The 13,826-nt window shown below is 48.4% G+C and overlaps 1 protein-coding gene across 1 annotated transcript in view; it reads left to right on the top strand.

Moving 5' to 3' along the window:
- Positions 1 to 7,545, top strand: part of TOP2A (DNA topoisomerase II alpha) — a 52,191-nt gene extending 44,646 nt beyond the window's left edge. Inside the window, exons 32-35 of the mRNA XM_088474650.1 lie at positions 6,005 to 6,057; positions 6,334 to 6,471; positions 6,598 to 6,788; positions 6,990 to 7,545. Of these exons, the coding sequence (XP_088330776.1) occupies positions 6,005 to 6,057; positions 6,334 to 6,471; positions 6,598 to 6,788; positions 6,990 to 7,139 (532 nt within the window). The 3' untranslated portion in view covers positions 7,140 to 7,545. The remainder of the gene's footprint in view (positions 1 to 6,004; positions 6,058 to 6,333; positions 6,472 to 6,597; positions 6,789 to 6,989) is intronic.
- The last annotated feature ends 6,281 nt before the right edge of the window (positions 7,546 to 13,826 follow it).

The raw sequence follows: 13,826 nt of genomic DNA, 5'->3' as shown, positions 1-13,826 counted from the left end.
GTTAAATTTATTTATTTTTTACTATTAGTTTTTTCTCTAGAGCAGCAGCGCTGGGCTGTCTGTACAGACGCCCACGCTGCCGCTCCTTCTCCCTGCTGGCGCCGCGACGCCAGCACTGAACTGGGGATCGCGGCGGGGGAAGCCAGAGTCTGTACTAGCCGGACTCTGGCTTCCCCCGGGACTGCTGCCGGAAGACGCCGGGGAGATCAGGTAAGCCGCGCACCGCTGATTAGCGGCGGTGCGCGGGTTCCTTGTAAATGCAGTCCCATGCCCCCGGTCTAGGGGACAGACCGGGGGCGCTAGCGGTGGCGGCGGGCCCCCCCTCCAGCGGAGGCATACCCCGCCAGACCACTAGACCACCAGGGTTAATATCGCGGCAAGCGGGATGCCGGCAACCCGGGGGTTAATATGCTAGCCAGGGGAGGAAGCCTTCCCTGTCTAGCGGCTCCTCCCCTCAGCTCAGCGCGCCTTTCAGCTCGGAGTCTGGCGTCGCTGAGCTGCAGATACTCGGCCACTCCTCCTCTGAGGTCTCCAGCGGCCATTTTCTTACTGGCAGCGTGGATACTCTCAGGGAGCACGCGGACCGGTCCCCCTGTGTACCTCTCCCCTGCAGAAGGACAGTGTACACAGCACTATAGCCCTCCCAGACACTGAATCTGGGAGGTTGATTGTAGTGGAAAGGTGCAGTGAGTATATCTTCCTGCATGGTATGTGACTTTTGCTAGTGCTGCCTGTCTGTGTCTTTTTTCTACTTACTGTCAGCCTGTACCTATCCCTTTCCTTCTCCTACAAGCCCTACAGGTGTGCGGGGGAAGGGTGTTTCTACTGACCTCACCTATATAGATCACGTATTTGTGAGGTCCGTCACATACAGTTGTGTGCTACACAGTACCATATTGTGGGCTGTTGTTCAGCACATTGGTGAGTGCGCACGTTTTCTTCCTAAGTCATGTCTGAGGAGGAGATTGAGCACTCCGGGGCTCCAGCATTGTTCTCCTGCAGGCGCTGTTCTGCAGGAGTGGATAGGGAGGATTTGTCACAGGACGGCCTGTGCGGACGGTGCCAGGCGGTCCCTGGTACGTCTAAACCTCCCATTTCGCAGGAGCCACCATGGGCGATGTTTTCCCAGGTGCTGGTGTCCATCGCGGACCGTCTGTCGGTCCCGACTGCCGCCCCTACTAGGGCGTTGCCCCAGCCTGCCATCCCCCATTCCCCGGGTGTCCCACAATTATTGCAGACTCCCCCGGGGTCTCAGCCTGTTGGTCCCTATGCGGGGTTGCCAATGTATATTCAGTCCACCCCTGTGGCACAGCCGGCTGTGGTGCCGTTTCAGGCTCCTGTGACAGCTCCTCCACCCTGGGTGGATGCGCTTTCCCACAAGCATCTTCGGCTTTTCAGTCGATGTTGCGCAGTGACGTGCCCTCCAGGGCGTCTAAACGCTCAGTCATGGCACAGGCTGCGCATCTTTCGGATTCTGAGGGGTTCTCGGATGATGGTGAGGTACAGGATGACTCAGCCTCAGATGCCTCAGTCCAGGAGGTAGACACTAAGTCTTCCATCAATGTGCGGGCTCTGGTTAAGGCGGTGCGGGCTATTCTTCTGATTGAGGATGAGGCACCCGCTCCCAAGTCAAGGTATCCTAGTTTTAAAAAAGCTAAGGTTACTTCTACAGCGTTCCCCTTGTCTGATCAGTTGACTGATCACATGGCGGTGGCCTGGCAGACGCCCAGTAAGCGTTTCCTGCCACAGAAACGCTTGGCGTCCAATTATCCATTCCCGGAAGCGCATTGTAAGAAATGGGAAACTCCGCCTGCAGTCGATTCCCATGTAACACGCCTCATCAGGAGTGCTACTTTGCCATTGCCGTCTATATCCTCGCTGAAGGATCCTACGGACAGGAAGGTGGAGACTTGTCTAAAGTCTATTTATTCTCTCTCAGGGGCTGTAGCCCGGCCGTCCATGGCCATCTCCTGGGTGGCCAAGGCCATTGAGGGGTGGGCCAACGCCTTGGAGGACACGTTTACGGATGAATCTCCGGACGTCCAGGGGGCGTTGTTAGGACAGATGAGAGATGCCGCCTCCTACATTGGAGAAGCATCTTTGGATGCTAGCCTGTTGACCTCTAGGGTTTCGGCGGCAGCAGTGTCTGCTCGTAGATCCTTGTGGTTGCGGTCTTGGAGAGCAGACGCGGATTCAAAGAAAGGCTTGGAGGCCTTCCCTTTTAATGGGGAATTACTATTTGGTCCGGACCTGGACAAAATAGTAGATACCCTGGCAAAATCCAAGTCAGCCTTCCTCCCTTCAGCTACTACACCTGCTAAGGTCCGGAGCTCGGCGTTTCGTTCCTTTCGGGTTCAGGGCAAGGCAAAGGGTCAGTCCTTCCCGAGGCAGTCCGCACCCAAGACCGCCACAAAGCCAAAGAAGCAAGCCTGGAGTGCTAGGCGCCCTTCTTCCAAGCCAGAAGATAAGCCTTCTGCGTGATGGGACGGGCCTCCCTCTGGGGGACCCCAGAGTGGGAGGCCGACTTCTTCAATTCGCCCAGTGCTGGCACAATACCACCACGGATGCCTGGGTGCGAGAAGTGGTCTCCCAGGGGTACGCCCTGTCTTTTCGGCACAGGCCGCCTTGCCAGTTTTTTTGCACAAGTCCTTCTCAGGACAAAACCAAGGCCTTGCAGGTTCAGGAAGCCATAGAGGCCTTGCTGACGGCGGGGGTCATTATACCCGTACCACAGTCTCAACGTGGGATGGGGTATTACTCTACGCTGTTTCTGGTGCAGAAACCCAATGGCTCTCATCGCCCCATCCTCAATTTGAAGTCCCTGAACAGGTTTCTCAGGGTTCCCAAATTCAGGATGGAAACTTTGCGTTCCATCATACTGGCGATGGAACCGGGGGATTATATGGTCTCCCTGGATATCCAGGACGCCTACCTCCATGTGCCTATAGCAACATCGCACCAAAGGTTTCTGCGGTTTGCTATTCTCCACAACCACTACCAATTCAGGGCTCGACCCTTTGGTCTCTCCACGGCACCAAGGGTATTTACCAAGGTGATGGCGGTCATGGCGGCTCACCTTCGGAGCCAGGGGATACGGTTGCTACCGTATCTAGACGACCTCCTCTTGCTGGCAAGCTCCCCGGAGGTACTGATCCAGCATCTCCACCTGACGGTCGCTTGTCTACAGGCGCACGGCTGGTTGATCAACTGGAAGAAATCCTCCCTCATCCCATCACAACGGATGGTTCATTTGGGGGCCCTGCTGGACTCTCGTCAGCAACGGATTTTTCTGACTCCAGAGAAGGTCTCCTCCTTACAGCTGCGGATTCACAGTTGTCTGAGCAGTGGCAGAGTGTCGGTGCACTCAGCGATGAGAGTTTTGGGGTCCATGGTGTCGGCATTCGACATGGTGGAGTTTGCCCAGTTCCATTCCAGGCCCCTGCAGGGGCTGATTCTTTCAGAATGGAACGGATTGCCACACAGGATCCGCTCTCAGATGCTGGTGTTGTCCTCGGAGGTGCGTCTGTCCCTAGCCTGGTGGCTGCAGACAGCGCATCTCCTGGAGGGGCGCCCCTTTTGGATCCCGGAATGGGTTCTGCTCACGACAGATGCCAGTCTCCGGGGTTGGGGGGCGGTGATAGGCTCCTTGTCACTTCAGGGTCGTTGGTCGGCGGAGGAAGCGATTCTTCCCATCAACATCCTGGAACTGCGGGCAGTATACAGAGCCCTGCAGTCGTCCGGCACCGCTCTTCACGGAAGGGCCGTTCAGGTGCAGTCAGACAACGCCACCACGGTGGCGTACATCAATCACCAGGGAGGGACTCGCAGTCGAGCTGCGATGTCGGAGGTGTCCCGCGTCCTGGCTTGGGCGGAGCGCTATCTTCCAGCTCTCTCGGCAGTTTTCATCCCAGGAGTCCTCAATTGGGAGGCAGACTTCCTCAGCCGTTACGATGTGCATCCCGGGGAATGGTCGCTTCATCCAGAGGTATTCCAACTACTCGTGGACAAGTGGGGGCTGCCAGAGCTGGACCTGATGGCGTCCCGTTACAATCACAAGCTGCCTGTGTACGGGTCAAGGACAAGGGACGCAGGCGCAAGTCTGATAGACGCGCTGTCGGTGAAATGGCTGTTTCAACTGGCTTACTTGTTCCCTCCGATATCTCTGCTGCCTCGGGTCCTGCGCAAGTTCAAACAGGACGGAGGCACACTGATCCTGGTGGCCCCAGCGTGGCCCAGAAGGCCGTGGTACTCCGATCTGCGGAGCCTGTCCATCGACGCTCCGTACCTCCTACCTCAACGGCGGGACCTGTTGTCTCAGGGGCCCTGTCTTCACCCGGATCTGGGTCGACTATCTTTGACGGCGTGGCTCTTGAGACAGCCGTCCTGAGGTCTCGGGGCTTTTCTAGCTCCGTTATTACCACCATGCTGAGGGCGCGCAAGCCTACTTCCGCGAGGATCTATCACAGAGTGTGGCACACTTACTTTCAGTGGTGCGAGGCCAGAAACTATGATCCCCAGGTGTTCCGAGTTTCGCGTATTCTGGCTTTCCTTCAGTCCGGTTTGGACTTAGGATTACGTCTTTCTTCACTGAAGGTACACGTGTCTGGTCTGTCGGTGTGGTTCCAGCGCAGGATCGCTGCTATGCCGGACGTACACACCTTTTTCCAGGGTGTTTTGAGAATCCAGCCTCCCTTTGTGCCACCTGTGGCCCCGTGGGATTTGGCGGTGGTTCTTAGGGCCTTACAGGGTCCTCCTTTTGAGCCCTTGGAGTCAGTGGAGCTCAAGTGGCTAACTTTTAAAACTGTTTTCCTCTTGGCAATTGCTTCTGCCAGGAGGGTTTCAGATTTGGGGGCGCTTTCTTGTCGTCCCCCTTTTCTGATTTTTCATCAGGACAGAGCGGTGCTTCGCACTCGTCCTGATTTCCTGCCTAAGGTGGTTTCCAGGTTCCACATTAATCAGGAAATTGTTGTACCAGCCTTTCAGTCACCTGATCTTTCGGCTGGGGAGACTTCCTTAGACGTTGTAAGGGCACTCCAGGTTTATGTGGACCGGACTAGTTCTGTGAGGAGGTCGGATTCTTTGTTTATCCTCTTTGGTTTTCACAAGAGGGGTTGGCCTGCCAACAAACAGACTCTAGCCCGTTGGCTTCGTTCTGTTATTATTGAGGCTTATATGCAGGAGGGTTTAGCTGTTCCAGCCTCTGTTAAGGCTCATTCCACTCGGTCCGTGGGCCCTTCTTGGGCTGCTAGCCGTGGCGCCTCTGCTGTTCAGCTCTGTAAGGCGGCCACCTGGTCTTCCATTCAGACCTTTTTGAGGTTCTATGCGTTTGACACCTTTGCCTCTCAGGATGCATCCTTTGGGCGCCGGGTTCTCCTATCAGCACAGGAGCGTCCCCGCCCTTAGTTGGACTGCTTTGGGACATCCCCAAGGTCACCCTGTGGACCCCTATGGACCCTGAAGTAGAAAACAAGAGATATGGTAAGAACTTACCTTTGTTATCTCTGTTTCTACGAAGTCCATAGGGTCCACAGGGCACCCGCCCTGACGCACCTGGCTTCATAAGGGCTCTGTGACTGGTCACCGGTTTTCCGTCTCCCATTTCTGTGAGTATGGTTCTTGTGTGTTCCAGTCTTCCTTCTCTCTGTTTCGTCTCCTCCTCCGGCCTGGGCTGCTTACCAACTGAGGTGCCTGTGGCTCGGGGGCGGGGTATAGGGGAGGTTGGACCCAAGTGCATCCTGGGAGCAGCTAAAAGCTTTAACTCCGTGGTGCCCGAGGATCCAGGATCCAGCTATACCCCAAGGTCACCCTGTGGACCCTATGGACTTCGTAGAAACAGAGATAACAAAGGTAAGTTCTTACCATATCTCTTGTTGTTTCTGTGCATTCTCAATTATCTAAACTTAAAACTCCATATACTTTTGATAATATTAAGTTTACATTTTTTGGTTTGCTTTAGAAGCTACATGACTCTTTCTTGATGGATTTTTTTTTTTTTCATTTATAGAAAAGTTAAAAAAGATCCCAGTCCAGAAAGCGTACCTGAACCCGCTCCATCAGGTTTGTAAGATTGAAAGCAGAAAGTTAACAATATTTGCTAATATTAATGGGCCTGCTAATACCAAGCTTTGTGCTACTATTAACTAATTGGTTCGGTCTGGTACTTCTTTATATATAGGTGTAAAGACTTTGGGCTTTAAGCACGGTTTTCTCATTGTTTTCCTAGTCTTTGTAGTATATGTTGAATTTTGAAATGTGTTGTGCTTAAACAGTTTTAGACCTGCTGGCACAACATAAATGGTTTGATAGTTTTTGGTTTTTTTTTATATTTTCTAGTGGAGTTAGTTGTAATAGGGAGTGAGGATGAAGCTCCACCTGCCCCCACCGCCACTAAGAAGACTCTGCAGCCTGCACCGGAGAAAGCTGCACCCAAAAAACGTACCAAGAAACCTGGATCTACTGCAGCAAAGAAAGGTAAAAACTCAATTTTCATTATTGAGGTGGGCTAGGTTTCCATCTTAAGAGTCATTCATATTTCCCATGCAGGGCAGCATATTTGCTAATATTTCATTGTTATAATGCACTTCTGTTACTCTCCAGATAAGCAGCCATCCATCCTAGAAGCTCTGTCTAAGCCACAACCATCCAAGTCCACTGCTGCCGTCAAAGCTAATGACGATTGTGATGATATTCCACCTCGCAAGAAAGTGACAAAGCCACGCAAAAGGAAAAACTCTGATTCAGACTCTGGCTCAGATTTTGGTCCAAAACGAAAAAACAGACCAGCCAAAGTAAGTAGCCTTTGAAATTTGATGGTTATGCTTTGTTTACAGGCATGTGGTTTTTGTTTTGTTTTTAATTCAGGAAGTCACATGAACCCCTTGAGAAATGGGTTTCAACTTAATCTTATTGTAATTAACTTTTATTTTTGCCATGTTTTAAGTGTGAATGTCTGATCCTTGAAGTTTTTAATGCATACTATTTTACACTAGAAATCAAAGGCCGTGGATGACGATGGTTTCAACATAGATCTCTCTGCGGATTCAGATAATGGTGCTAGCAGCGCACCAGTGCGCTCCAGGACGGGCCGCGTAAAGAAGACCGTTGCATATGTAGAGGAGTCTGATGAGGACCTGTATTAGCTACAGGAAATGGCATTTGTGGATCTTAACATTTACATATAGTTCTAAACTTGCTGGGGTTTTTTACCTTTTTGATTATTTATTAACATCAAATGTTTTATCATTCTATAAATACTGTAGGGCAGAATGAATTTTATTCGATTTTACTTTGACCCTTTAGTTGTTGCAGTTATGCCAGTGTGTGTTAATTTGACTGGACCATTTTTTCCATTGAAGTTTATAGGTTTAAGCCATTTCTGACCAACCAGACCACCTGTTGTGTAAGGTTATTTTTAGATTATCTTGTAATTTTTAACATCTGATGTACATAGACTGTCACCTGCATTTATTTCTGTGTTGTCTGTTCTGACTGTATATATTTGTCTGTCACTTTTCTTTACTATTTGGAATAAAGACCTTCAAAGAACATTTCTTTGTCATTATTGCTGAAGTGAGAATCTGCAGTATGCTGTTGGAATCCTATAAATATGGATAGAATTGTTAAGCAGTAAAATTTGCTAGTTCCTCCACTTGTTTTCAGACTACCACATCATAAGCCAAGAAAATTCCTATGATTGTATTAGGTGCTAATTGTTTCATTTTGATTCTATACTTCACTGAGCCAGAAGGACTGTGGGTACCTCTTTTTTTGTTTTGTTATAAATACTATTTTCTTTGGGGGGGGGGGGGCGTGTACTGCTTGCTAAGTGAGGTAGACGTGGGTCAGAGCAGCTCCCAGCTTAAACTTCTTTGGACCCGGCTATCACAGCCTTTGACCGTCCCCTCTGATCTGCCCTGGGTAGCCAGCTGCCCCGAGATTCCGCTGGTCTCTCTTCCGGGAGCACTTCAGAGGCCATTGCCACATTGCGGCCTACATAACATCCGGAAGCCACGGCCTCAAGTTGCGGTCCTGCAGCCGCGCCGCTGATCGACGTTGTCGTGACTGCCGCTGGACATCACGGCGGGACTACTACTCACTGCAGTCTCCTGCTGCCTGACTGGGGGCATAGGGGGACCACTAAACAACCCCTGGAAGGCGGCGGTGAACGGAGCCGTGAATCGCGGGAGGTGCCAGTTTGTAACTATATATACAGCGCCCTTCCTGTCGCTGTGCTGCTGGTCAAGTGGAGACTGGCTATAATTGTGCAGGGCGCTGTCTACTTATCCTGCTCTGCTCCATGATCACTGCTTCTCTGGCTGCCTTGCCAGGTCTGCTGTTGGTCCTTGGTGGCCTCTGTCTTGTGCTGTAAACAAATAGGTCTGCTGCAGCTACATCACCCTGGCACAATTGCTGAAGTTGGATGGGTGGCTGTCTTAAACCTTGTGGATGCTGGAAGAAGAAGTTCACAGCTGCTGCCATGAGATAGCTACATAATGGTGAGGGGAATGTGAATTATGACACCCATACTATACAATGCCTAGTAGTCTATTGCTTTCTGTGTAGATCTCTTCTAATATGTTCCTTCATGGGTAAACGGAGCACAACCAAACGACCCGCAGCCACCCCAGCTAAATCCTTATCTAATACTGTATTTAAAACTTTTATTTGGTGTTTCTACGTCGGCCGCTGGTGTCTCTTCGGGACCTACCTCTCCACATTTTGGCTTCTGGGAGTTCGAATGGCGGCTCTACCGCAGAATCTCGCTCGCCACATTTGACTCAGTCTATCCCTGCCAGTTCCTCCGATATGGGTGAGATATTGCAACATTTAAAGTCCTTACCGACTAGACAGGACATTCAGCAAGATCTACAATCACTGGAAAAAAGCATACAGGAAACAGTCCAGACTCATATCTCCTCTATTCGGTCGGATCTTACCCAGGTGGCGGAGAGGGTGGTCTCGTTGGAGGAACACGTGGAGGTTGTCGATACTCAGCTTGGAGTTATCAACGTGTTACTTTCACGTCACTCTCGTATGATGATAGAGATGCAACGACGTCTGGACGATGTCGACAATAGGGGCCGACGAAATAACCTGCGGGTACATGGGATTCCTGAAGATATTAATCAGTCTGAAATTGAAGATGCCCTCACTAAAATATTTAATGAACTTCTGCATACTGATCCAGACGTCTGGATCCAATTTGATCGGGCACATAGAGCTTTGAGCCCTAAAGGTATGCCCTCAAAGACCCAGAGACATCATCTGTCGATTACACTATTATACTGTGAAAGAGGAGATTTTGAGAAAAGCTAGACAAGTAAAGGAAAATTAATTTAACGGCAGTCCTGTGCAGATTTTCCAAGACCTTTCCTGGAACACCCTCCAACAGAGGCACCTGCTCCGTCCACTCAGAGGAACTTCACAAGTGAGACATTAAATTTTGTTGGGGTTTTCTACTAAGCATTCAAGTTATGCATGAGGGGCAGCTTCATATACTCTGGGAACCCGACGACGTACCTCAGTTTTGTTCCTCTCTCAATGTGTCTGCTGTTTCGGTACCTAATTGGTTAGTCCCTTTTGATACGCACGTCCCTCAACCGCTTCGCAAGGAGATTACAGACGTAGACCCGGCAGGGACTCTGCAGCTGAGGGCGAGGAAATTACTTGATCACGGTCTCGAATGCTGTCTTGAATATCCTTTTTATGCTCGCATTTTATAAGTGGAATATTTGCTAATCCTATGTTATTTGCTACTTTATCCCGGTTGCGAATGGTTACTATACCCCTTTGAGATTATTTGTTTATATATATGTTCCACTAAATTTTGAGCAGCTATTCTGTTTTTGGTGTAGGAGCTCTTTTGATCTTTCTGTCTACCTATTAAAAATATTTTGCTGATTTAGGCAAACACTGTTTCTATAATATTATTAGGTGGGTCCCAATTATTTGTGGACCTGCTTAGATGTCATGTTCACTATTTCCCTCCCATTCCCCCTAACTCCGTTGTATATACAATGTCCATGGACCCTTTAGGGGTTTCCATGGCCTTTTTTACGGAGTTTTGCTATTTTACTATATCCATTTCGAATTGGGAGCATAATCTGATGTTAACATGTATTTTGTTAGATATGGTTTGTTCCATGTCTGTCTTTTTACTTTCCTTTTCTTCTTTCCCTTATTTTTTTTTTTGTCATCCGGCTCACTCTCCCTCCTCTACCTGCAGGCGGACACCGTACGCATTCAGGTAAATGACCACGGCATCCAACGATACAAGTATCCTTTCCTTTTTTCAAATATCGACTATGGCTAAACTATCTATTTTTTTTAATAATGTAAAGAGCCTTAATATACCTGAGAAAAGATCCAGTCTTTTACATACACTGCATATGGAGAGGGTGGATATAGTTTTTCTTCAGGAGAGACACTTTTAAAAAGGGTGTGGCCCCGTCCCTTAGATCTCGATACTTTCCAGTGGGTTACTTCAATAATTTCTCTGAAGCCAAGGTTAGGGGCGTAGCCATTTTGTTTGCTAAACATTTGAGGCTTTCCAATATTTCAGCCGTCCCTATTGGAAATGGTAGGGGATTGTTGGTCAAGGTTACCATAGATGATCAAAAAATTTCCCTAGTCATTCTCTATGTACCTAATCAGGGTCAGTCTGGCTTTCTGCGTAAGTCGTTAGAATTAATAGAGGATCAATTGGAGGGGATCAGAGTAATTGGTGGAGATTTCAATTGGGCCTTGGAGCCTTCTCTTGATACTTCCTCTGGGACCCTCCGCACCTCCATTAAAGAGACTAGGAAGTTTAGGCTGACCTTACACGATTTTCAATTAGTAGATACTTGGAGACTATTACATCCAGCAGAGAGGGATTACACCTTCTATTCTTCTCCACATAGTTCACTCCCATTTAGATCTTTTGGTGGAAGCTACTATTGGGCAGATTACTAGCTCTGACCATGCCCCAATATTTTTGACATCTACGTGACCCTCCCCTGCGCCAGTGGCACTGGAAGCTTAATGAGCAATTCCTTCGAGATCCCTACTGTAAAGCTCAAATTGGGGAAACCCTGGAAGACTACATTTCTCACAATATCGCTGATGATGTATCCCCTGTTACAATCTGGGAGGCCCATAAATGTGTCGTAAGGGGTAAATATTCAACTAGGGTCATATCTCAAAAAAAAGAAATGAAAGTAGCGATGCTTTATTATCTAGAATTCAGGTATTAGAACTTACTCATAAACTTAATATGGCCTCTGATGTTTATGTGGAACTTCAAACGGCTATATCTGATCTTGATAATCTCTTCAATGAGGGTGCCCGGAGAGGATTTCGGAGATGCCGCCATAAATATTACCGTTGGGGGATTAAACCAGGTAAAATGTTGGCAAGGGCACTTAGAGCCCAGAGACCTTTGACTTACCTTCAGAATATCAGAGACAGACAGACAAAGCTATTGCAGCAGTGTTTCAGAGTTTCTATTCTGGGCTGTATAATTTTAGGTTCGGCATGTTCGGGCTTGGATCCGGCAGACCGAGAATTAGAAATCCAGAATTATTTAAGGGAAATAGCTTTCCGCACTCTCCCTGAAGCGTTGACAGTCTCTTGACTCCCCATCTACAGAAGCAGAACTATCCGTAGCTATTAAAATCTCCCCATCTGGGAAAAGTCCTGGCCCTGATGGGTTTACGGTGTCCTACTTTAAAACATATCAAGAAACCCTTTTGCCATTGTTATTACGGGCATGTAATGCTGTATCAGCGCATACCCCTTTTTCTGATCAGTTGCTCTGAGCACACATCACAGTAATTCCCAAGGAGGGCAAGGATCCGTCCTTGCCAGCGAGATATCGCCCGATCTCTCTCCTGATTGTGGATTTTAAGCTATAGCCAACCGTATCAAACTATTTCTCACGACTGTCATTCACTCTGACCAAGTGGGCTTTGTCCCAGGTAGAGAGGCTAAGGACAATACCACCAAAGTCATTGATTTGATACACCATGCAGTTTCCTTGGATGTCCCCATGATGATACTCTCCACCGATGCTGAAAAAGCTTTTGATCGGGTGGATTGGAGTTTCATGACGTCAGTACTAAGGCGGTTGGGTGTGGGCGCTAATTTTCTATCACAAATTTTGGCCTTATATAGAGCCCCTTCAGCCCAGATATGTATAAACGGGACTTTTATCGGATCCAGTTCATATAGCCAGTGGTACTCGCCAGGGCTGCCCTCTCTCTCCACTGGTTTTTGTACGATGTATGGAGGCCCTGGCGAGAGCAATTAGGGCCAATCCAAACGTCACAGGTCTTACGGTAGGTTCACAGGACTATCGCCTTGCCCTCTTTGCGGATGATCTATTAGCAATAGTCACAAACCCAGTCACCTCTTCCCACCTCTCTTAATGAAAGAATTTCAGCGATTCGGCAATCTCGAATTTTAAAATTAATTACAGTAAATCTGTCGCATTAAATGTCACCGCTTCGGCTGAGACTACATCTGCACTTGGCGCTTCTTTCCCATTTAAATTCCAGACTTCCTATCTTAGATATTTGGGTATACTTATAAGTAGAGGTTTACAGGATTTGTTTACTCTTAATCATACACCTTTGCTAAGTTCCATTTGTAAGGAATTAGATCAGTGGCTCCTGAAAAAGTTTTCATGGTTGGGTCATCTAAACATTAAGATGAATATCCTCCCGCGTCTTTTGTATCTATTACAGACAACTCCAATAGGTCTCCCTCCAGGGTTTTTGTCCGAAACACATACTCTTATACGAAACTTCATTTGGGGGGGGCAGAAAACCCAGATTCAAACATGAGGTGTTATTTAGACAGATGCTGGGGGGAGCAGCAATTGCCCATGATATCCACTTATTATCAGGCCATAGTGCTTAGTAAAGTGCTGGATTGGACCCCAGGTACTATAGGCAAGCAGTGGGTTGATTTAGAGGCGGAATCATCCAGACTCCATTTGAGCACACTTCCATGGTATTCTAAAATGCCCGCTCTTCACACCCAACAGTAGTCCCTACTATGGAAACGAATGCGTACTAAACCTGGGATATCTTCTGTGATCTCTCCCCTTACCCCTATCCTCCACTATCCCCTTTTTCCCCCCTGGGACTTCAGGACCTTTTATCTCTAAGTGGTCGGGGTCTGGGATTGTTAGAATAAGTCACTTGCTGGCTGATGGTCGATTTGTGTCATTTCCAAACCTATGTGCTAATACCTCCCTTACAGAGGAATGTTTTTGGGCCTACATTCAGGTACGATATTTTGCTTCATCCCTTGGGGGTCCTTCAGTATTTTCCAGAGACATGACGCCCTTTGAATCTGTGTTCCTCCCACACATTATTTCAGGTATTTATAAGATCTTGCTACACGATATGTTTACATCTGACCCTCTTTTTGTTGAGGCCTGGAACAGGGATTTTACATAAGTGTATTCAAATTAATTGGGATAATGTTTTCCAAAGTGTGCTCAGATAGTCTGGAGGTTCGGGAAACACAATACAAAGTGTTGACAAGATGGTATAGCTGTCCTGTCATCCTACATAGATGCCCCTCTGTGTCCCCTCTCTGCTGGAGATGTCTTCAGGAAACGGGTACAATGATACATATTTGGTGGGATTGTACATTCATTTCTCCCTTTTGGTGTAAGATATAGCCTTGGCTACTGAGATATTAGGCTTTACTGTACCAGCTGGTCCGAATTTCTGGTTGCTATCTCATACGTCTGTCTCTACAAATAAAAAATCACTCCTTAGACATAACGCCTCAAGGGCAGTGCTCCCAGTCCACTGGCGCTCTCAGGTTCCCCC

This window comes from Taudactylus pleione, unplaced genomic scaffold (genome assembly GCF_031769625.1).
Source record: "Taudactylus pleione unplaced genomic scaffold, aTauple2 ptg000155l, whole genome shotgun sequence".
NCBI classification, from domain to species: Eukaryota; Metazoa; Chordata; class Amphibia; order Anura; family Myobatrachidae; genus Taudactylus; species Taudactylus pleione.
The sequence above is the reverse complement of the archived record's forward strand: the minus strand, read 5'-3'. Positions and strand labels throughout refer to the sequence as shown.